We start from the raw sequence: 25,330 nt of genomic DNA, 5'->3' as shown, positions 1-25,330 counted from the left end.
TAGGGGACAACATTGCATCAAAAGCCAATGACGCTGCTTTCCAATATATCAGTCAAGGATATACTCAGTGATAGGGAGATGAAGTAGAATTCAGATGAAGTACATGAATTCTACTTCATCTCCCTATCACTGAGTATATCACTGAGTATATCAAAGATATCAAAGATATACTCAGTGATAGGGAGATGAAGGAGAATTACCCAAAATAATGTGGTAGGCTGACAGCAAGGTCAGGAATTGAGATAAAATATTCCAATATCCATTCCAATACAGATGTCTACCAGATGCTATTTCTACTTCATTGTGGTTAACTAAGAACACTAGAAGAAGAATTAAAACTAATGAGAGTAAAACAAACAAAAAAATCTTCCCAATTCTAATTCAAGAGGCTGCTCAGAAAGTCTTTGAGTGAGTAAAAACCCTTCTACTATAGAAATTTAACTTATAAGAATCTGCTTTGTCTTCAAAAACAATAATGGCCAAATTTGATTTCACTGATGATAGTGAAAATACAGAACTCTTCCACTAAGCTGAGTGGCATTAAACCACATACATCTAGACCTAAGATTAACAACTAGGCAGAGGTTTCATGTGGCTACACATCATGTCTACAGTATAAATAACACGTGGAGCACAAAAATTGCTATTACTCAGCAATTTTCAAAATTTCATGTTTCAAAAACATGGGCAAAAGAAAGAGGATGTGACATGTCTGGGAAAGTGTACTCAAAACAAGACCAAAAAAAAAAAAAGGCACTGTTTGAAGCTGCAGAAGTATACTTAAGGTGAGTTATATTTTATTTTATTTCATTTCATTAAAATATATTTTAAAAACATACTGTGTAAAAGAATTAGGATTCTCAATAATTTATTATTTACATTAACAAATTCTGTTTGACTGTTATTCTACAGATAGAAATGAAAAGTCTGCGGAAGGGAGTTGCATCAGCTTCTCCAGGACCAAGCAAGCCTCTTGTCCAAGAAACAAGTCCAAAAATGCATTTCTTTCCATTTTAGTCCCTTCAAAATAATATTTGCAAACAGATGACAAAAAGCTCAATGAAAGGTCATGCTAGTGAGTGTTGAGCACTCACAGTGAGAGCTGGGAATTTGGGGTGCTCTGCAAAGGAGAGACCCCAAGGAGACATTAACATTGCACTACTCAACAGTCAAGAGGCTGCAGGGTACAATCCCACTCTTGCTCCCACTGCCCTATTTCTGCTGAAATCCATGGCATTACACAACAAGGAGGCCTGCACTTGACCCCTCCAGGCAGATCTCAGAAAGCTGGACAAATTCCTTGAGACAGGGTGGCAGTGGAGAGACTGTTTTTCCTAGCACTGTAGGCACACTGCAGCTTATCATTCTTTTTCAGTCCAAACACAACATAAATCTCCTTCCCATCCTCTGGGAAGAAATATGCATAGGGAATTATCTCTCTGATGTAAACATCTGTAAGCACCATTCACATATGCTGGTCCACAAGAAAAGTAAAAATATTATCAAAGTGCCTGTCGTGGCCTTGACCCTTCTTAGTGGAGCAGCTCAGCTTTCCCATCGGCTTTCCAGACTTCCAAAATCATCCGGGTACCCAAACATCATGCACAGCTCATTGCAATGCCAATTGCTGTCTGCTTTACTATTCCAGGAAAGAGCAGTCGCCCTTTCAGTGATTATACAAAAGCCCATGATTAAAAGAAGTAAAGCTGTCAGCTCGTGTGTTCTGTTTACTGGAGGCACTCAATGGTATTTCTGACATCTCGTGTAAGGCACCAATCATCCAGTAGCTGAGCAAAAAGCGACCCACGAGACCTCCATTAAGCAACTGCAGAGGGAACTGACAAAGTTCAGCTGGTTTGCTTGTCTTCTTGCTTACAAAGCATAAAAAGTGTGGTCACGCCATCCGAGGAAGTTTATGGTGGTATCCTAAAAGGGGAACTCAACTTGCACCACAAGGAGCACGGGTGACTTGTGCCTGCTTCAGCTTAAGTTTCTGACAGCTGCATCATGGTGGCAATTCCCATACACATAGCAGAGATTTCCTTGATCCCCAGGAAGCCTCTGCTGCCTTGTTTTCACAGAAACTGAGTTTGTTGTCAGCAGCAAAGCAGATATCTCCTCACAAGATGTCTCCATAACACACAACACACTTATAAAACCAGCTTTGCGGTGCTCTTGCTGCAGCTTCGCTGCTGTTGGTCCTGTCTGCACAACCTTATTCACAGAGATGCAATGCCAGAGATAGCAGAACCTATGGACAAAGAGGTTGGCTGGATGCTGGCTGACTGCACCCCTGAGCAGCCTCAGTCCAGAATGTCAGTCTCAAATGGGACCAGGTGGTAGTATGTCAAATTGGTGACATAAGCTGTTGGATCGTCACTGTCTTCCAGCTCTGAGGTAAAGTCACTAACACTTTCAAACCTAAGGAGAGATGAAAAAAAAAAAAACACCAAAAGGCATTAAGTAATTTAGAAAATCAAAGGAATTGGGAAAAAAAAATACTAAGGGAGTGGGAGAAGCACTTGGAGCTGATTTCATCCACACCTCCTTCACCTCCTACACTCATGTGTTTATGACTAAACTATGGGCCAGTGAGACCCATGATGCACGAAAGTAAGTTATCTTGTCACCCCTGACTTTCAAAGCACCTAGTGAGGAAGGAAGGAAGCAACAAGTGAGTCTTGGAAGAGTGAATCATGCAGTTGAAGTCCACATCCTTCTATTTTGTTCCCACAGCATATGTGAACAACACATGATGCCTCAGTTCTCACACAAAAGTGAAAAAGAAACTGCCTTTGTTTCACATCTGAATTTGGACTCTCAGTCTTTCACTTCACAGGCACCTTCTCTGGGTTTGGCTTTTGTAAGAGACCAAGTGTCTAACACAGGTAGGAAAAAATGACTACAGTGTCCTTCTTCCAGAGTCTAGCTGTCCTTCCCATGGTACAAGGTTTAGATTTTGACAATCAAAGAATCTACAAATATAAAAAGATTCCCAAATTTAGTTTCACTTGTTTTGGTATTTTCCTCCCCACTTCCCAACACCTGTTTCATAACCTGCACTTTTGCAAGAATTACCTACTGTCTCATACCAACTCTCAGCCAGAAGGCATCAAGCTGTTAAAACCTACACTTCTCTCAGTTACACATATTCCCATTCCAAGAAGGCCTGAATTTCTGTGGTAAGAAACATTATCTTCTTCCTAGATAGCCTAGCAGTCAAAGGCAGTCACTGCAGGCCAAGGACTAAATTTCACCTCAGTTCTAAAAGGGGTATGAAGAACTGTAAAGTTTCTTTTTCTCAAACTCTGTCTTTAATATTTTGAAAGAAATTTCATTCACTGTGACAGAGTGAGAAATAAAAGGAAGTAGAAACTGAAAAATTGCACAAGATGGAAAAATAAATTCTAACCTAGCCCTCATTTTAGCATGTGTCTCTAACACCTTTATCAGGCTACTGCAGCTCTCTGAATGGCAGATAAACAGATGAGCTTTAAAATAATTAATATTTAAAATTGCATCTCATCTACACATGAACTAATTAGATTCTTCAGATAAGTGAAACAACCGTGGACATCCCTCTAACCACACCCTAGAGGGTGACCTAAGATTTAAATATTTCAGAGGACCTGAAGAACAGTGGTAGGGTAAACAAACAGATAAGTCTCCCACTCCCATCTCTTCCCAAAACTTTATTTAGAAGTATCATGGATTATTGGATAGCCTGGTCTATACATCCTGCGATGTATGTCGCAGTTCTTTTCCATACTCCTTCCTGGTCCTTCTCATATCTTTTTTTTTAAATATGAGAGCCAAAATAGAGAATATTTTTTTGAGCAGAAACTCATGGATTTTCTCTCGCAGCAAAGCTGTGGCTTTGCTCTTCACTTTAAACGAAACAGCAATGAGACTGAACTTTGAATGTTTATTACCCTCATTCCTCTAGTCCCTCCAGGCTGTTTACTTGCCTGCGTGTGTGGGAATGTGTGCACAAGGGAGTTAACTTGGTATCTTGAAAATACTTTACAGATTACACTGTGCTGTCTTATGGACTGCAAGTGATCCAGAAACAACAGATTATGAAATACCAGTGGGGCAGATAGAGTGAAGAAAGTGGGAGTCAAGAAGGCTATTCAGATTCTGCTCTCTTTCTCTTATCAGCATAAAGCTACATTATTACATCTGAAAGGTCCCACAGATTTTGTGGTTCTCCAGCCTCACTGATAGGTTACTACAAGCAGAATGGAGGTGCAAAGCAGTGGAAGTCAGATGCTGTGGTTAAGCAGAAAGCTTTTCTTGCCACTAAAAATGAAGTGTGTGCACAGCAGTCTGCAAAGCACTGCTCTAGAGTGCTCACACAAAACCAAACTCAATAAACCAGGACTGTTTACCACAGTCAGAAGCTGTGTACGACACCAACAGTCAAAATGCTTTTAGGCTGTTATCAATAGGTCTTTCTCTCAAAATGAATTCTGCAACTCAACTGTGGACCTTCAGATTCCTTAATGCCCAAACTGCTGCCCTTAATTTTTTTTTCCTCTAAGTACCTTGGCAGACACACTGTCTTTTGCAAGAGCCTACCTCTTGTGTTGTAAGACAAAATTCTTTATCATTTCAACCTCTGTTAATGCATTAGATTTGCTACTCAGATTCACCAGGAAGAAGAGGGAACAACATAGAAGCTTATGGTTTGTACAGGCTTGCTAGGTAAAAAACTGGTGGCTGGGCTCAAAGAGTGAGGGATGGTGAATGGAGTTAAATCTATTTGGTAGCCTTTCACAAGCAGTGTTTTCCTGGGCTCAGTTTTGGGGCCAGTCCTGTTGAATATCTTTATTAATGGTCTGAACGTGGGGATCAAGTGCATCCTCTGTCAGTTTGCAGATGACACCAAGCTGAGTGGGAGTGCCAATGTGCTGGAGGATAGGAAGGCTTTCCCAGAGGGATCTGGACAGGCTGGATTGATCAGCTGAAGCCAATTGTATGAGCTCCAACAAGACCAAATGCCGAGTCCTGCACTTGCGTCACAGCAGGTGAGCCCACACAGAGATACGGGTTTAGGGGAGAGTGGCTGTAAAACTGCCTGGCAAAAAAATGACCTGGGGGTGCTGGTCACGAGCAGCTGAACAGGAACCAGAGTGTGCCCAGGTGGCCAAGAAGGCCAATGGCATCCTGGCCTGTATCAGAAATAGTGACCAGCGGGACCAGGGATTGTCCCCCTGTACTCAGCACTGGTGAAGCAGCACCTTGAATCCTGTGTCCAGTTCTGGGCCCCTCACAGCAAGAAGGACATTGAGGTGTGGGAGCACATCCAGAGTAGGGCAACAGAGATGGTGAAAGGTCTGCAGCACAAGTCTGATGAGAATTGACTAAGGGAGCTGGGGTTGTTTAGTCTGGAGAAGAGGAGGCTCAGGAGAGACCTCATTGCTCTCTACAACTGCCTGAAAGGAGAGTAGCCAGGTGCAGGGTTGGACTCTGCTCCAGGTAACAAGTGACAGGGCAAGCAGTAAGGGCCTTGAGTTCTACTGGAGAAAATTTAGATTACATATTAGGAAAAATTTCTTGACTGAAAGAGTTATCAAGCATTGGAACAAGCTGCCCAGGGAAGTGGTTGAGTCACCACCACTGGAAGTATTTAAAAGATGTACATATCATAGAATCATAGGATGGTTTGTTTTGGAAGGCACCTTAAAGATCATCTAGTTCCAACCCCCCTACCATGGACAGGGACACCTTCCACTAGGTCAGTTTACTCAGACCCCCCATCCAGCTTGATCCAGGGATGGGGAATCCAAAACCTGGGCAACTTGTGTCAGTATCCCACAACTCTTATCTAAATATTTTCTTCCTAATAGCTAATCTAAACCTAATTTCCTTCAGCTTAAGGCCACCCCCTTTATCCTACCACATGCACCCATGAAAATTCATGCAGATGCTCTATATCTCTCTTGCAGGCCTCCTTCAGGTGGCCTGAGTGAATTTGCCAAAAAGGCAGCTTATCCAATGCCACAGACTCTGCTGCTGGCCTAGAAGACAGAAGTGCAAACAGTCTTTACAGAGAAAGGTACCTCTGTAACAAAACCAAATAATGAGTTCAAATGCATTTATTTACCACCTTTTTCTTTCAAAAGGACTTCAGACTACACTGCAAGAACCACACACAAAAGGACCAGTAATGCCACATGGATGCTGAGCACACTGGCTTCACCACAGTTTGCAACAGTATTGTGTACTGCCAACTAAAATCAAGAGAGAAAATGAAGGAAGCAGAAAAGACCTATTTCAGAACAACAGAGTAAGCAACTGCAACTTGGAAAAGTGCTGTGGTTTCTTTTGCAACAAGTGTGAGACTTTTCAGCGGATGGATCACTGGGCAGGTAGCTCCGCAGCACTTCTTCCTAAAAAATACAGGTTTGCTCTGCAAAATGTCTCATTCAAGTCCATCAGCAGCCAAAACCCATAAGAACCTCATAAAGAGTTTAGTGCAGCTGAAAGGAAAAAATTCCCATCTGAGGATATCAAGTCCACAAGGAATTAACTCTGATTTCAGGGTAGAACACACCATAAATCCAATTTTACTGAAACTGAAAGAGAGCAGCATAGGATTTGAAAGATATTAAACTTTCCTTTCTGGGCTAATAACATACATTTAAACCAACTGTACAGAAAATCTCTGCTTTTGAAAAAGGTTAAATTTTTACAAAACAGCTTTGCTACACTGGTTCCACTATCTCATGGCTATTATGTCTTGACAATAAAATACAGCTGCAGGATTGGAAAATTTAGGGCACCATATAAAACACACATTCAAAATTTATTAACTTCTTGACTCTTGACTTCACATCCTTTGGAAAGTTAAATAAGTTAGGCTGCACAAAGTCAGGCTCTTACCCCAGATTAATTTCTTCCACCAGTTTATGGGAAACTATGCCTATCATTCAGTTTTTATCACATTAGTATTTTCTGACCTTAACAGTCTCTGACTTCAATGGGATGACAGTTAGATGATTGTAGTTTCTGATCGCAGGCTGGTAAGTTTTACTTGGGCTGGAGCACATTTTTAAAATCAAAACTAGCTATAAATACTTTTTTCATATTAAAAAAAAATCAAAGTAAGGCAGGAAAAGGCTTTCTTTGGTAATTTTTTCCTATAATTCGTCACTCTCAGTACAAAGAGTGATCCACTGTGAACTATAACAATTTTAATTTCCAGGTATTTGCCTTATAGAATTACCTCTAATGTGCCATTTCAGCCTCATTTTTACAAGCTTATAAGCTTAAATGCTGTTAGCAAGATCAGGGTTCAAAACACTAAGTGATAAATTAATAAAAAGACTTCAAGAAATTACACTTGAGCCAGACATGCTCTCCAGCCCCTGACAAAATGTTGCCAAGCTCTAAACCTTGTTACAGACTGGCATTTCAAATATGATAAGACAGATAACTGCATTCAAAGATAAAGGCTCCATAAGTCTTTTAGTATCGTCATTTGACTGGTCAAAGGAAAAAGTAGGTCAACATTTCTCATCAAAAATATTAGAATGATTTACTACCTGTAGCTCATTGAAATATCAATCCCCTGATATGACAGAAATCTGTAGAAGCATATTTCCATCGATACCCATCTGTGAATACAGTCACTGACTTAAGACCTACATGAATCACAGAATGGTTGGGGTTGGAATGGACCTCTGGAGACCTTTCACTCCTACCCTCTGACAAGGCAGGGTCACTCAGCCAGGGCACGTAACACAGGAACGTGTCTAGGTGGGTTTGGAATGCCTCCAGAGAGGGAGACTCCATGACCTCCCTAGGCAGCCTGTTCCAGTGCTCTGCCATCCTCAATGTAAAGAAGTTCTTCCGCATGTTGAGATAGAACTCTTTGTGCTTCAGTTTATGGTCATAGAAGCCCTCTTGATTACAAGTTTCTGACCCCAGAATACCTATATGCATTAGGAAGCAGAATTTTCCAATGAAAGCAGTCTAACTTGCCTTTTCCCTAAGGATATACATATGCTACACAAGTCCCAGCTGAGCAGCTGTTGACCTTTGTTCAATTACTTTCAGGGATGTGTTCCCCTCTGAGGACAGTGTTTTGCTTCCCAAACATTCTACTACCCTTTGCAGCAGGATATGCCATTTGTTAGGCTGTTTGAGTTTCCAGGTTTGGGCTCAAACCAGCTCTCACCACAGTCATGAGAGAATGAAATAATTCTGTTCTCCCTTTGCAGCACGCCTTTGGCAATCACAGTTTTTTTTTCATAAACAGAGGATTGATCACTTTGGGGTCAACCATTCTCCCATTTTACCCACTTCAACAGGAAATTACTGTGAAGTGCTAGCAATCAGGCCCAGTAACCTTTAACCAGTCAGGATGACAGCTGTACCAGTCTTGCTTTTAGACAGACAATAACATTTTGTTAGGAGAGTTGGAAAGCTACAGTGAAGGCGACAGCATTGCTCTTGCTCAAACTCCACTTACAAATGCTCTGCTGAATCTACATCCAGGTGCTTCTCTTTTCCATTAGGTATACTGTGGTCAATGACTATCGTTTCAGTGTTGGCTAAACAGAATCCATTTGATCGCATGATTTCTGTTAGGAGAAGAAAGAAAAGAAGATTTAAAAAAAAAAAAAGCTGGAAAACAACTGTGTATCATATGTAATTGTCATGGCTATGAACTGAGATGTGCCCGTGACATTGAAAATCTGCACAGGAAAGCAGGAATGAAGAGTTGGTTTCAGAGCTTCTTACATCTGCAAACTGACAGCACTCAAGCAATTCTATTCACCTAACCAATTCATGACACAGAGCATCTGAAGCAACTACCACTAGCAAATCATAACTGTATTTTTCTTAGACATTCCTAGGATTAAGCAAAAATAAAAAAGACATAAAAATGGAAATGAAAAGTGACTGTACAAGTTAATTCAACCACCAACTCTAAGTTGTGTAAAAAAATACCATGTTTTACACTGCCCTTGATACCGCTTATTTGTTTCTGTGTTAGAAGCCTCTAATATAGAATATCTAAAATTTACACCTAATTCCACTGACTTACTACTATGGGGAGAATTGATAACTAAAAAACAGTATTTAATGCAAATGAGAAGTTAATCCATATCTGTGCTCTATGGAAAATCAAACTAGGCAAGTCACAATGATTTCTTTCAGTCACACAATTTTAGATGAAGCTAGGACCAACAAAATAAATGCACTTTTCAAAAAAAATCAGCTAACTACTGACTTAAGTAGGACAACTCTTGATCTGCCTCAAGACACTATGACTCTGTGTTACAGCCTTGCATTATCAGCACGACAAAAAAAAATTAGTCTGTGGCACAAAATATGGTAGGCAGAAAGCACACCAACAAATTTCATCTATATATACAGTTCAAGCAATGAACAGGAAATGAGGCATGAGAGAGGAGGTAATTTTTTTTAACATTACATGCTCCTGCGTTAAGGTAAACCCAATACCCACTTCCATATTTTTGTTGAGACTCATCTTTGACTTTCATTCCGTATTCTACTGCAGCTCACTTTAGCAGAATACATTTGGGGGTTGTGTAAACACTGAACCCCAGCAGAATCACATTTCACATGACTCATCTTGAGCCAGCATTGTATGATTGTAAAATAAGATTTACACCATAAATTCAAATTCAGCTTTCATCTTAGATGGCGGCCCTTTCTCTCTTCTTCATCACCTACCACTCTGAGCAGGACCATGCAGGAGACAGTTTGTTTTTTCAGAGAATACAAAACATTTTTGCCTGCTTTTCCAAGACTGCGAGCCAGGTAGAAAGCTGCATTATGAGTAACAGGAATGTCCGTATTTTCCTAGTGTCCTTGACTTGACCTAAGAGTTACTACAGCATTTCACTGCTGCATGCATGAACTGCTTTACCCACTATCATTTACTGCCATCTACTGACAGTGCTGCCAGACACTGAACCATTTCCATTGTGCAACATCCAGATGAGGCAAATATCAATTAAAATCAAATTTCCAGCTATGTTCTTAGCATTAATGCAGCAATTACTTGAATGATGAAATTAATTACAAGATGCTTCTGTATAGCTGCACAGGTAGGAGAATTAGTTAAGTAAGTATGACTCGTTACTACCAACAATAATTTAGAATTAAAACATGCTATTATTCAGCTGAGATAGTTTTGTTAGTACCAAAGAAAATTGATACCAGCTCCTTGCCACATTATAAATCTTAGAGGACTATGCAGTATTTCACTTCAATTAACTGTAAATAAGCTCTTCTGGTGACACAAAATCAGGAGTTGGCATTAGGTTTGAACAAAGTGTTTCAGTACAGAAATACAAAACCAGGCACACCAGAAGCTCACAGACCTTTTGACAAGTCAGTGGCAGATGAAGAGGGGAAAGGCTAAAAGAATAGGCAGGGATAGGCTCTCCACTTTACCCACTAGCAATCTGCGGTTTAGAACTTCCTGTGTCTCCACCTGTGACAGGTTTCAGTGTACTTTTCCTCTACTTCCTTGTCTCATTCCCTTTTGAAGTCACTTCGGCTTTCAGTTCCACCATATCCTATGACAGTGAGTTCCACTCCTTAACTATGCTTTGTATGGAAACAAAACAATATTATAACCTTTCTTTTGTTTGTTTAAAGCCTATTGTCTGTCAATGATATTGGATAACCTATAGCTCTTGTTTCACAAGAAGTACAGGGTAATTGACCTCCTCCTATTCACAGCTTTGTAGACTTCCATCATACTAGTCTGTCATCTCTTCTCACAGGTGAAGGCATCCTTCTTTAATTAACCCCTTTCTTAGAGAAGCTGTTCAACAACTTGAATCCTCGCTGTTTTTTTGTATAATTTTAAATTCTGTTATTTCCTGAGATGAAGAAACCAAAATTGTGCATATTGTGTTCAAGAGGGGGCTATCCTCCTCTCCTCTGTTTCCTTCTCCTTTCCTAATAACACTTAATATTCTCATGGCTGATATTGCCCATTGCTTGGCACCAAGCTTACCTTTTCACAGAACTATATCAATAGCTCAAAATCTCCTTTCTAAGTGCTAACAGCGCTATTATATGTGATGACATGCAGTAAGGACTGAATTTTCCTCACATTCGCTGTTTTGTGTTTGTCAGCCTCCCATTTCACCTGCTACTTTATTGCCTGAATGCACCTTGCACAATATATCAAGGAAAATTGTATGTTCTATATCACAAAGCACTATTGAGAACTACATTTTGAATTGTTGATACAGAAATAATAATGGGAACAGCAAATGAAGTAATTTTCATTCTTCAATTCTTGTGTAAACTGCAGGTAGTTAACAATTCTTACCTGATATTTTAACTGGACTTTGAAAGCTTGGCTGAATTTTATGGACATTGTCATTTTTTAGAACTTGGTCCAAAGGAGATCTCTCAAAGAACGTGAGGACAACTTCAGACCTTGAATACTTAAAAAGAGAGAAATAAAAACAGATATCCATTATTAACCAGTAGTTTACTTTGTCCCTCATCTCCATTTCCACCCCTTCATAGTATGACAGAAAGACTTATTACAAGTGACAGCTTGGAGGCATCATTACACAGTTTTGGCACTCAGCATTTCTCCAAGTTACTCAAAAAATTGCTGCTCCCTTCAGAGTTTGGCAAAGCCCAACACATTCTAATCTGCATGAGAGTGCATGTCACCATGAAGGAGGAGTCAAGCTGGGCTAAATTGGAACTTGGCTTACTCACCTTCCAGGGCATGTTTATAATAGTCTTCAGAAGCTTTTCCACTTCATTAAGTCTGGCTTCTATATCATGGGCTTCTTTTATTGTGATGAGCCCTAGAAACAAAGTAAACAGATCATAAGCATAAACAAAAGCACACTTATGCACACTTTAGCAGCCAGAAGCAGCCCTCAGGAAGATGTAGAACAACCTCAAATATGCCTTCCAGAAATGTCTTTTAAACCAACTGATGATAAAGAGTGCACCCCAAACTGAGATGGGTGTAGTTTACAAGCAGAGCTGCAAGCCTGACACAAACTCAGCTGTTTATGACCATATGTAGGAATTGCAAGACAAGCAGAACTAGAACAACCTACTCCCTCACCCACAGTTTCACTACACAGCATTCCCAGTAGTGATAGTTAAACAGCCCACTTTCTGCTTCCAAGAACCATTATTCATCCTTTTTTCTCCTGTAAATAAAAAGCAAAAGAAAACCCAAGAAAACCAAAAGACACATCCTACAGATAAGAGGGAAAAAATAAACACAAGCTAAATAAAAGGCTTTGAGTGCAGTTTTGTATTTCTTTGACTGTAAGCCCCAGTGAGTGGTCCAAGGAAAATTTTTCAGTATCATGTTTTTCAAGTGCAAGATAACTGTTAGGATTTTTTTTCCACCTATTCAGTCACCGAATTTATCACAGTGCTGCAGAAGGGATTAAGACTGAAATTTCACTGCCCAATATCCAGATGATGCATTACAATGCAACATTGAATTGCTTGGTATGGTGATCTCAAAACACCAGTACCATATTTTGTGTGTATAACCTGCAGGACACCTCTAACTTTCCCCTCTTCTAGCAGACTGAAGGAAATACAGCACAAGTTAGATGCATGTACAGGGCATATGAGGAAAAATAAATCCCAAAATCCCACATCCCTCTAGTGGGCCTTTTATTGCTGATATTTACACCCTACTTTTTCTAATCAAATCATCATTTAACTTCTACATTTGTGCATCTTTTCCAAGGAGCAAGATACACCCATTAAAATGAAATACCTAAGAAAAATTATTAAATATAAGAAGCCACAATAAACAAACAAACAAAAAAAAACTGAACAAAAAGTTGGAACAGGCAAAGACACAATAAATCAGAACCATCAGCAAATTAAACATCAGCAAAGCAGTCTGTGAGAAAGCACTTCAATATACTACATTGTGTTACAGTAAGTGTATCTGCATCTTCCTATTCAAAAGACAAACATAGAGCCATCAAACATGCAGAGTGTGGGAACAGCATCCACAAACAGCTCTAGTCTGCACCAGTCCTTGCTGTTTGCTACCAATGAGATACAAGCCCACAGAAACTTTCCAGACAGAAGTGTGACTTGGAAGCTGTCAGCTCTCCTCCAGTTACAGCTCTAAATAAAACAGAGATTGTCTCCAAAGCAACCGGGTTTACTTGTCAGTTGTCCCACAAAAGTCCCCCTGCTTGTATAAGCCTTTCTCTTGCTCAACAGTCCTTCATTTTGCCTGTTTTTCCAGCATGGCTATTGCCTCACCCCAGAACAACTCGCCCCCTCTTCTGACAGCAGAGCAATGCATACCAGCAGGCATATAAGGGAGGTGCTGTGTGTCTTGCTTTGGCTGGTATACACTACAGTTAGGTAGCTTTGCTTGGAAATTCTCTGAAAGGCTGGAAATGTGAATAAATTCATCTGCATGGCTCCACAGACTGCATACTAGCTGGGCTGTGCTTGGCATTACAGACCTGAATTGCAGACCAGCACCCTTCATTATCCTAACTACGGGGTACAGGCCTGGGTGGATCTGCTTCACCCCTCCACAAGTATGTTCTCATCCCACATTTGGATCAAGATCAGATTTTTCAATGAATGGGCTGTCATCTTCCCTAAAAGAAAGAAAAAGCTGCCAATGGTCCCGCAGCTCAGACACCCATCCATGATGTTAGAAACGCCCTGCTGGCCCTGCTGCAGCCCACATCAGAGAAAACAGAGCCAGTCACCCTGGTGCCAGCTGCCTCCACTTCTCCTGCTGGTCTTGATCCACTCTGCATAAACACTGATATAGTCAGAGCAGAGACTGCCCAGCTGTGGCTCCCACCTCATCGCCAATCCACCAGGGATTCAGCACTCAGCTGCTCCCTCTCAAATCTGCCCTCGATCTCAGAGCCTTTCCCAGATAAGCATGCACTGTTGGAACTAGTATTTTATCAGGAAAAGGGATACTTTCAAACAAATGAAGATATTCAGACTGGGAGGGGGAGAAAAAGGAAAAAAAAAAAAAAAAAACCACCTCGGCAACAACCCTGAGCATTCATCCCATGAGGAAAACCAGCCAAGCGGTCAGGATTTCTCTCATTAGTAATCAGGGAAAGCATCTGCAGCTCCACATGGTCTTTTTATGCTTCACCAAGAAGTCAGACAAGGCTGTCAGCCTGTTGCACTGTCACAGATCACCCCATGGGAGGTTTTACAGCTTCTTGCATTCGCAAGGAATTTCCAGCCCTGGTATATTATCTCCTTCCACCTCTTGGAAAGACACCAGCCATGCAAACCCACACTCCAACCTGGAAACTGGCACAAAAAACTTTTAACATCTGACACCATGAAAACTCTTTCTTACTGAAGCTTTCAGTAATATCAAAACCAAAAAGCAGACAGCGTAGGAAGGAGGGTGATACATCTGCCTGGACAGCTTCCTATATATGTGCTCAATGATTGCAGATGTGCAGCTTTGGGGCGTAAGGCTGCTGACCTTAAATGAATTCCCTATACAGGGAGTTCAATTTGGCCAGGCTAAAGCCTTTCTTTTCATACATCTGTAACCCAAACAAACAGAAACCACTTGATTGGCCTTATATACATATATTTAAACCTGTGATTTCTTCTGCAATAGTAATGAAATTTGTAAGACCCTCATTTATCTTAATTCTACAAGTCTCTGTTTTTAAAAGTTAACAGATACTCTTGTGGTTTTCAGTTAGTCATAGACCATGATCCCACAACCTGAGAGACTGCTCCCAACCCCACAGCCACTCTAACCAGAGTGAGATACTGCCTGCCCAAGCAGCCAGGAGGAGTGGAGGTTCTGGTCCTTCCTTTCCATCCCTTTCAGCACTCTCTAACTGGTTGCTGTCATCAACCACAGCACTCACGTGCAGGAGGAGCACTGGAGTGTCACAAGGTAAAGTCTCTGATGTCAACACTGGCTTAAGGTGCTCCCACCCTCCCCTGTACCTCATTTCCTCTCCCACACCACAACACAGAGCTGCTTCTGCTTTGCCAGCACAATTAGGTGAGCAGCAGGGAATACCTCAAACCACTCCTGTCAAAGGCTTCACCTCAGGAAACCCCAGACTCCACAGAAGAAGCAAGAGACGGCAGGCGAGGATGCCCTATCCAAGCTCCTTTCTCACCCAGGCACTATATTAAGTTTGAGCAGGAGTCAGAATTTGTGTAAAGACAGGTCACAGAACTGCACCCAGGTTTCCAGGCTTATTCTTCACTTTGTGGGGGTTTCTCCTTGGCCTGTCTTCTTTCTCCTGTTTGGAAGATTTGTCGAGGCAGAAAGTGAAAAAAAAAAAAAAAAAAAAAAAAAGCCAGAGACTGATGCAGAATCTCCAGACGCTGGAAACTCCTGAACAAACAGACACGCAGACATGCCAGCTGACACTGCAGACAGAGCCCAGCACCCCCACCATTCATTAACCCTGACACAAATGCACCAAAATGTGGATGCATCTGAAGTGTGTGGGACCCCCCTGGCCACATATGAAGCATCCATACAGCAGCTACAACATGTCCTGAGGTTGTTGTCTCTGCCCATGGGCCATAAATACATGTCTAGCCTGTATTTCCATCTGGGGCTTTTACTACCCAAGAATCCTTACTCCATTTGCTATAAAATAAAAACAAGATACCAGTAAAGCAGCCAGTATCCTGGAACCAGTTGTGCTTTCTTCACTTGTTCTGTCATGCAACAGAGCTGAATGCAGAGCTGGGAAATTTGTTAGTGAGGTCATGGTGAAAGGCTGTTCTCATGCCTTTTTCTCAGCTTAGGCCCTTGTCTGGACTGCTAATGGAAAACATGCACAAACTCTTCCCAGGAAAACTTTGCTCTCTGTCTTGTTACCTCTACTGTACTTGGACAATTAGCTGTTATTTCAAGTTACTTAAATGCTATAAACACCTATGTTTATAGCGTTTGAGGTAAACTGGAGTCCCACTGGCTCCTTTTTTTTTGCCACAAACCCTGCTGCCAAATACCACAAACTTCTAAGATTCCTTCACCCTGCACACAGGGGAGCCAACAGGCTGGGTGACAGGAGGGATGACACTGCCTAACCTAGTGCGACACTCATCTGTGCCTGGGAGACTGCTTTATTTTTTATTACATAGTCAATGACCTCATTCAATCTTTTTGACATTTTCTCTTGTCCCCTTTCAAACCAAGAGCCCCGGGCAGAGTCCTTAAGACTGAAAAGGATTTGCTTTCAGTTTGAGACCAAGCTTAGGTAACAGCTCTGCGCAGAGAAACGTGTCTGGAAAAGTATGGCACAAGCAGCACCAGAAGCCTGCAGCTTTCTTCCTGCCCTGGGTCCCTGGTGCCGGGGCAGCTGCAGGAGGCTGGGAGAGCAGGCCAGCAGCTGTGTACCTGGCACGCTGGCTCACAGCGTGGGAGAGGGGCCCAGAGCTGCTCACAGGCAGGAAACGAGCTCAGCAGCAGAGGAGAATGAACAGAGAGCCAACTCCTGATGTAAACACACAAGCCTTGGTAGGGCTGTCCTATTACTGCTGTGTGAGCCACCAAATCTGCAACGAATGACATTCTGAAAACTGCAGATAATGCACCCCATGTTTCTACCACAGGAAGCAGTATAGGAATTGCAGCATGTACTTCATGGCTCATAATGAAATCACAGAGCAGTCCTGACAGTCAGCATACACAATAAGCATTGTCTCAAAAATCCTCTAGTGGCTTCCAAGGAAGAGTAAGTTCATGCCCAAGTCAAGTATGTATCTGTAATGTCATGTCCATGATGACACACAGAAGTCTGTTTTTCTGAAGATGTACAAGTCACTATGTATACATGATACCAAACTGTAGGCAAACCCCATCTCTCCAATTTGAAGGACTACACCTCATGTTTGTGGTCAGGACAGGAACAAAGAATGTCCAAGAGATACCCTATTTTCTCAAAATCAGTTCTACACATACAGGAAGCTGAGCAAGAGCAGAAGCCAAGGTGTACTTTCTGAAAATACGTGCAAAATGGAATGCCAATAGTCCTAAATGCTGTGTGTTTCAGTATGCACATGAAGATTAAAGTTGCACTGAATCCACCTCATCTAATTCTCTCTCCATTTCCTATAGGGAGACTGCAGAGTAGGTCTCAAAGGGAAAAAATGAGTAACAAATAAATCCAGAGAGAAATCCTACTGTGTTCTGCTAATCCACACTGCAAGAAAGATTTGAGGCTTATAGATTTAAATCATGAGTCCATCCTTCTCTCTTTGCACAAGATCCCAAGCAGCAGTTAGGGATTTCAAATCTTTAGGGAAGATATATAAGCTGCCTTGCATGGGAGACTGCTACTTTGCTGTCTCTCCTGACCAGACTTCAAAGGGAGATGTGCCCCTTTCCCCCAGTTACAGCATTAATTACCACTGCAGTGCTAAAACTTTTTTATCCTTTTCCCTCATAGCTCCTCATAGACCTCCTGGGAGATCCCATAACTAATAATACAATGTGTGGTGAACCCATCATCTCAAGGGTCTGGTTTTCTCAGCTTTTAACTTGCCTCCTTTCTTTGCATGGGTACTCGAGTGTGCCAGGGTCCTCAGGTCATGGTCACTTTTGCTTTGGGGGATTTCAGTCAGATAGTTGTTTGGGCAGGACTTCTCCCCATCCTGCATATGCTTCATATGAACTCCAAAAGAAGAAAGGTGTGGGCAGGGTTTTAAAAGCTCTCTCTCTTTCTGCATCAAAAAGATTTATCTCAGTATCTTCAATATGTTTGCTACTACCTAGTGGAATTTCTGAAAATATGGAGTGACTCACACGCATTTTGTGTACTGATACCTCTTAAAAATTTTTGGTCCTCATCATCAAGCTTAAGAAGGGCAGCAAAATGTGATAAATGTCAAAAGTCCACCTCCCTACACCCACCCCTCTTTTCAGCTCTGCTGTGTCCTTTTAGTTGCTCCCTCAGTAATGCCACCAAGAGGGATCTTGTCAGTGATATTGCATCAATAGCAAATCCTTTGAAAAGGCTGTAGTGATTCCTTGTCCCTATGACATCCATGTCACATGACATGGATGAACTCCCCCACAAGAGGAAGGGGCAAGTGTGTTTGCCCCAAAAGAGAGGGGTCGAAGAATTAGGCAAGAGGCATCAAAGAGGAGTTGCTAGAGGCGCCAGACTTAAGTCAGACCAGTGCTGTAGCTAGCTCTAGGATCCTGTCCCTGGTGATGAGAACCAGATGCTGCAGAAGACAACATAAATAACAGGCAGAGAACAAAAAAATGACAGTCCTGGTCTCTAGTAATTGAAGATCTGACATCCCTGATTGCCTGTAATTATCTGCCCTTCTCTGGATCTTATCAAGTCCTTGGACTTAAGGGATCCCTGTGGTGTTATTTCTGCAGTTATTGAAGAAAAGTTGTGTGAAACAAGCTTTCCCATCTGCTGTTTTTTTTTTTAATTTCCTGCCTTTACATACCCCTGAGTATTCCTTTGCCCTTCTAGCAAATCTTTTATCCTTCTCTCGGTATCAGAGAAGAGACAGCTGTTAATGGGAGCTGGTTTGGCCTTTTCAGAATCCATCCTGAGGTTGCTAATGCCATAGTTCCCAGGTGGCAAGGTTGAAAGAACACGTGAGGAGGTATCCTACCTGGGCAGCTGCCAGGAGGAGCAAGGTATGGTGGCCATGAAGCAGGGGAACAATGACAGCTGAAATGGTATTGAGAAGACCCAGTTAAGCAGAGGGAGGAAGTAGGAAGCAGTGCAAAGGAGCAAAACAGCAGAAAAAAATGGGGCTTATTTGTTATCTTTCAGCCCTGATCCATGTACCAGCTGAGTAGCTTCAGTTTCTGCATGTTTCAGTGAAATATCTGTCTGTGGATCTGTTCAGAAGTCAACTACATATGGTCCCTAACAGCCTGATCTGACTTTGGACCTGGCCATTCTTTGGATGAATGAAATTAGACTCTTTAACATTATTCTCTAATGACTAGGACCTTCCTTCTATTGCTCCATCTACATCCTGGGTTGCCTGTGTGCACAAGGCTTAGAACATATCTGAGACCCTTGAGATGATGGGTTCACCACACATTGTATTACTAGTTATGGGATCTCCCAGGATCTCTGGAATGGAGAAGGCATGTTTTGGTGGCAGAACAGAGCAGACAGGCTTTCCTTACAAAGCTCCCTGTCTTGATGCCTGATGAGCCACAAGAAAGAGAAAGATGTCAAAGAAGCATGAGATAGGAGTGAACAAAGCAGTCAAAACCTGATGAAAAATGCAAGCTCCTACAACCATTTTTAGTGCTGATTTCTTATCAGGTGAGAGCTGTCATGAAAAACACACCTCATTTCCATTCCTTTCCACCAAAAGCTTCCCTGACACATTGCCTTGGTTCACCACAAAAAAGCAACTTGTGTCTGGCTTTATAACAACACAGTCAGCTCCATTTATCTCCATTATTACAAATGAACCATGAAATTCAGCTGATAAAAAAACAAACCCAGAAGCCGCAAACTTAATTTTGGTTATACAGTTCTGCTAGAGCCTGATAACCAAGAGCTGCATCTTTTGTCTGCCAGACAGAAGCTCTGAGCAAGCTCCACTAATGAACTGTTGACAATGTCAACAATGAAAAGAGCACAATAGATGCAGTGTATTTATCTGTATTGTCACAGTACCGAGAAACAGCTGCTGTCTGTGGAAACCACTATGCTGCTTCTGTAGAGCTCCCTTTTCTCATAAATCACACTCCCAGATGGTCTCGTAAACAACAACAACAACAACAAAACACGATAATGCAGCATATAGAAAACTAAGTTATGAACACGGTATTTGCTAGCAAACAATGCTCCTGGGCTGGCTCTTCGGGAACTGCCCTCTGTGTTGTGCACATCCCTCCAATGGCAGCCCTGGAGGAGTCTCCCATTGCACAGCCACTGGGACATGGAAAACAGCTGATCACCTGCTTCCTGCAGGAGGATGCCCCCCCAGAGGCAGGCACAAGGCTTGGAGCTAGAGCTCAGCCTAGTGTGAGGTCTGTGAGGGACTGCTCAGGTCTGCTGCAGGTGAAGTGACTGCTTCTACACTATGAGGCAAAATAAAGCTGCGAGGTTTCTATAGGAAATCTCCACCACTACTAGAAAACTTCTATGGATGGACAGAGGTTGAGCACTTGCAAGGTGGAAGGTAACAGAGAAGTTCTACAGAGCCATAAATAACCATGGATGGCAGCACACTGACGAGGGAAACCTGGAGGCAAAGAAAAGGAACAGAGAGAAAATAACAGACAAAAAGAGCAAGGGGAAAAAAGACCACAACAAAGCTGAATGAGTCAGAGGAGGCATGGAAAGGAGTAAAATGACAACTTTAGGAAGAGAGGCCCATCTAGTAATAAAATAAATCTGTAGAGGGTTTCTGATTCAGCAGCTCAGAGTATCAAAGCAGGACCGGGCACTACAGGTAGGTACAATATGAACAGTTACATTGGAAGAGCATCTGAGCCTCTGTTCCGGTAACAAAGGCAACAAACAAGTGCAGAGGAGGATTGCCAGAAATACCCTGCCACTACAAAGGCAAAACAAATCCCAGGTTTGAAAGGCTAGGCTACTGTGCTCTTTTGGCTTCCTTAAGGGGTTGATTCTGCCCCACTGAAGTCAGAGGCCAGGGAGGTGTGTGACTGCTGACTGCATTGAAGCTGGCTCAAGTTCAAGGATAAACCTTAGATGAGACCTGCTCCCAAATGGTATTTAAAGAAAATAGGAAAGGAGGTGGGTGGGGAAAGGAAGAGTCCTTTTCCAGGTGTATACCTCAGTTTTGGTGTCTGTTTGGTCTGCTGCAACTATTTCTATTTCCATCAATTTTAAGTCAGCTTCTAAGTCTGTAGCTCTGTCTTTCTCAAGAAAACTGATTAAATTCAAAAGTAGACTTTGCACAGAGAAACAGACAGTTTAGTAACATTAGGCTGTGATCATTGCAGGAGTGAATGAACCCGTGTTTTCCTGTGATCCTCTTTTGTACATTTGCCTAGAGCAAGGGACAGGCAGATTTCAAAGACAAATAAAATACTAATAAGTTACTGGTAACATCACAGTGAATCATACTTAGTCACCCTGCAGGTATGCACATATCTAACCTTGTTTATCAGCTTCCTAGTGAGATGCCTTGTGTGGCTGAACGTCCTTGGCCTTTAGCATCACTGTACACTCCAGATGCAGAGAGTGCATTCTGCCACGTGTTCTTACTAGTTACCAAAGACAAGACAAAACTGTGGGAATGCCCTACTCCCCCCAGGACTTCCCCTCCTCTCATATCTGAGAAAGGGTAAGATGAACAGCCACTGCAGACAGCTACACCTCCCATCCTCTCCTCTGCAATCTCAAAGCACTCAGCAGCTCCAACAAATAAGGAAGGGGAGAGCACTGTGGAAGTCAGTCTGGGAGGATGAGGGGTCAAGAAAGGAATGGAGAGAATGGTTTCCTCATGCTGAGCAAGAAAAGGAGCACACTTCTGCACAGCATGAACTGTCTGCTGAAGCCAGCAATAAAGGTAACAACCAACTATTTCTAAAATTGCTGACGTTTTTAAAATAACCACAACCTTTGTTTAAAAAGTTAATAACATCAAATAGCTCAAGCTTCCATTCAGTCATATCCCTTAAATGTAACACACTGGAGCTTGACTGAGCTGTAGGATAATGCTAGCCCTTTTAATGCTCCTTAGGCAAATCTGTAGGGACTTTGGAGTCCTTCAATGCAATGCAAATTTGGTTTGCAACACTTTATCACTTCCTCCAGATAAAAGGCACAGCTGATATTCACCTTCTTTCAGGAAGCCCAAGATAAACACACACACACACACACAAACATTTACATATGCAAATACATATATATAGATATATATAAATATATATAAATACACACAAATGTAAATGACTAAATGCTAACACACACAAGAATAGGCTTTTGTCAGGTGTTTTTGTTGGGTTAAGTACATTGAGATTCACTGTAGACAGCAGGACATCTGCTTTTAAACACAGCATTAAGAAACCATGCTTACTCCATTAATTTTGTAGAGACTGGACATGCCCCATGCAATCTTTTTTCACATGCAAAGCTTTGCATCACTGTCACTTAGTTAAATGTGATTTTTATGTTTCAACTTTGTCAAGTTATCAGAGCCTGTAACCAGCCAATTTAAAATGTTGGTATGATGAAGTGTTCTTTAGGCAGAGAAGCATACTCTGCAAAGTAATTTTCTTTAGAGCAGGAGCAGCATAATTTTAAACAGAGAATTGCTGAAATTGTGACGCACACTGTAATTGCTTAGAAACTACTCCTGATTTTTATTCTGCCTCTCTTGCAAAGTTAACCCCCACCCCTTCAACAAGCTAAACAGATCATAATCTACTTATATTAGGTTTCAATTTTTCAAATCCTGAAGTGATGCTTTGCTCATTCCCCATTCTACTGAAGTCGGCGTTCCTGAGATAAAGGTAAGTCAAGGTTGCTGGTTCTAGGTTTTAGGCAGAGATTAAGCAACACAGGCTGAGGATGGTTAATCTTTCCTAGCTGTTCATACACAAATGCTTTCTACCTGGGATCTATCAAGTAAAGCCAGTGCAAGGGACTATAATCCCATCTGGCTCAAACTGCACAAATAATGCTTCGGAGAGAAGTGAAAAGAGTTGAATACTTTGCAAAAGCTCTGTCAGGCCTTGAGACAGGAGAAGAACCATGCTCGCTTGAGAGAGGCGCTGAGGAATGAGAAGGGCTTTTAGGATAAGCTGCAGCTCCTGTGAGTAGCCAGCACTGGGAGGGGCAGCAGGCCAAGGATAGAGTCCATTTGCAGCCAGACACAGCACACACCCCAGTCCAGCTGCCAAGCCACTCTTCAGAGCCCCATAAAGCCAACAAGGACTACCGGCACCCTGGGACATCAATTTTCAGTCACAGTGACTCTGGTAGATGCTGTGTCCTGCAGGCCACAGGCAGGCTTGCTTCAAACCCACCCAGCATCCTCAGAAGCTGTGGCCCAGGTGCCACATACACTTGAAGGCCACGTTACTGAGCATTTACTGCCATTCAGCACTAGTAAAAATCACACCCGCAGTTCTTTGGGTAGGACACACGCGGTGGGTAACAAACTTTTGCGGTACTTTAGATCCCTGGTCAGCAAGAGAAAGGCATGAGGCACCGTTTGTGCCGATACACACCAGGGCTGAGAGGTGGGGTCTGGCTTCCGCAGGCACAGCCCCATTCCCAGCCTGCACACAAGCGGGAGGAGACAGCCCCCCCCTCCGGCACCCAGCCCTGCGAACATCTCCCACTCGCACCCCGGAGCGAGCAGGGGCTGCGGGGCTGCTGCCGCCCGGGCTGCCTTGCGCCCATCCCCGCCGTCTGCAGAGGGCACTCGGGGCCCGCGAGTGGCTGCGGAGCGCCCGGGGCCGGCGGGGCCGGCTGCCACTCCCGGCAGCGGGGACGGGAAATCCCAGTGCCAGAGGACACAGGCCGGGGAGAGGGCTGCCGCTCCCGCCACACAAGGAAGCTTGGATAGGGGAAGGTACGAGCGTTTTAATGTGAGGCACATAAAAATAACCCAAACCAAGCCTACCACCAGAGGTTAGGGATCTGGCAGGACCATGGAAAAAGACGTGTGTCACTATAAACACCTGTCAGAAAACATCCCTGGGGAGGCAGCCCGGGCGAGATGGTCACTGGCAGGGAAACAGAGCTCGCTGTCACACAGGGATGGTCCAGGAATGAAGTCCGGTGGGTTTATACCTCTACAAGCGGTGGAGACCCAGTTCAGAGAACAGCAAAATGCAGGCCCCTCTGGGGTCTCACTAGCAAGGTGGGAGGCTAAATGAAAGCTGGGGAAAACTCTCCCATCCTCTCAATCATGCACAGAATATCAGCTTTTCCCCATTCCTGTTCAATCAATTTATGTCGTAACTCAAACAAGTAGGGAGACTGGAAGTGCTAGGCATACACCCACTTTCAGATGACCGGATGCTCCTCACCACTCTGCACACTTGAAATACGTCAGAATAGAACACGTAACTCTATCTAAAAAATACCCCAACAATTAAACAAACTAAACCCAACCCGCAGGACATCTAGGGTACATCCTGATTCTGCACAGCAAGGCCTGAGCTTGGACAACATCCCTCGAGTTTGGTTAATCCACTTCAGAAACTGGAAGAGAACAGACGTCTCTACTAACCGCTGCTGCAATTCCCGTTTTCACAGAAGTTACGCGAGGAATTATGCCAGCTCACAGAGTTGCTCCGTCCCCTGGCAAGCGCCGCAGCCCTTTTTTTTTGCCCTCTCCTTGTGGCAAACAACATACCAACATGCGGAGATTTTTCAGCTACACCCTTTTTCTTGCCAACCACCCCCCAGCCCTTCCTCGGGGAGCCCGGAGGCACTGGAGAGGGGCAGCGCCAACGGGGATCCCTCTGTTCCCCCAGCCCAGCCTAGCCCGGAGCCGCGCAGCTGGAGACAGCAGCAGCGATACTGGGATCACCTTCCTGCGTGGAGCCCTCGGTTACAAACGTACACTCAAAAAAAAAAAAAAAAAAAAGGAGAAACACAAATCAACATCCCGGGAGGAGTTTCCGACCGCAAAACGCCCCCGCAGTTTTTCTGCCCCCCCGCCCCGTCCGGTTCTCAGCGGTTCCAGCTCCTCACCCCGTTCCTTCCGCCGAGAGGGAACCGTCCCGTTCTCACCCGCCCGTCTGCCCCGGCCACCGCCACCCCCGGGGAAGCGGCGGCCGAAACCCGCCCGCCCGCCGAGCAGAGAGCGCCAGAGCCGCGGAGGCTGCTCAAACCTTGGAGCAAGGGAGAGCGGGACAGCTCGGGCCGGTCCTCGGGGAAGGAGTCGAGGAGCCGCTTGAAGAGGCGGCCGAGGTCGGAGTAGCTGCGGTGCAGGTAGAGGATGTTGCGGTCCGACCACTCGGTGCGGATCTCGTAGAACTCCTCCTCGTCGCCCCGCCGGCTGATGATGAGCCGCCGGATGCCGTTCACCCAGCAGCCCCGCACGTACATGTTCACCAGTGAGGTGCCCTCAAACACGGCCGAAGCCATCCCGCCGCCGCCCGCACATCCCCCGCCGCCGGCGCAGGGCGAAGCGCACCGCCCCGCGCCGCCGTGGCCAAGTTAAGAGGAGGAGGAGGAGGAGGAGGAAGGAGGAGGAGGAAGAGAGAAGGGGGGTGCCACCCGCCGCACGGCCCCCCCGGCCTGGCCCTGCCCGCCGGGGCTGTGTCGCCTCCCGACGCTGGAGAGAGGCTCGCTAGTGCCTCATAGACGGCGGCCGCAACGAGGGGACGGCCCGGGCACCCTGCCCCGCCGAG

General features: G+C 43.7%; 1 protein-coding gene across 1 annotated transcript; it reads right to left on the bottom strand.

The window, feature by feature from the left end:
• Positions 1-775: 775 nt before the first annotated feature.
• PXDC1 (PX domain containing 1) lies at positions 776-25,324 on the bottom strand. Its single transcript, XM_053945043.1, has 5 exons — positions 24,809-25,324; positions 11,734-11,825; positions 11,330-11,447; positions 8,480-8,591; positions 776-2,421 (listed from the first exon to the last, which is right to left on the bottom strand). Exons 1-5 carry the CDS (start codon positions 25,062-25,064, stop codon positions 2,304-2,306), a joined length of 696 nt encoding a protein of 231 aa, XP_053801018.1. The 5' UTR covers positions 25,065-25,324; the 3' UTR covers positions 776-2,303.
• Between the last annotated feature and the right edge of the window lie 6 nt (positions 25,325-25,330).

The sequence above is a fragment of the Vidua chalybeata genome, chromosome 1 (genome assembly GCF_026979565.1).
Source record: "Vidua chalybeata isolate OUT-0048 chromosome 1, bVidCha1 merged haplotype, whole genome shotgun sequence".
NCBI lineage: Eukaryota > Metazoa > Chordata > Aves > Passeriformes > Viduidae > Vidua > Vidua chalybeata.
The sequence above is the reverse complement of the archived record's forward strand: the minus strand, read 5'-3'. Positions and strand labels throughout refer to the sequence as shown.

What these genes read in the sequence shown, in the direction of transcription:
- PXDC1 (XM_053945043.1), bottom strand. Translation starts at nt 25,064, where the DNA reads ATGGCTTCGGCCGTGTTTGAGGGCACCTCACTGGTGAACATGTACGTG. An exon ending in CCGCTCTCCCTTGCTCCAAG is followed by an intron (nt 11,826 to 24,808) that starts GTTTGAGCAGCC and finishes CTTTGTTTCTAG; the next exon opens with GGCTCATCACAATAAAAGAA. An exon ending in GTAGATTCAGCAGAGCATTT is followed by an intron (nt 2,422 to 8,479) that starts GTAAGTGGAGTT and finishes ATCTCTCCTTAG; the next exon opens with GTTTGAAAGTGTTAGTGACT.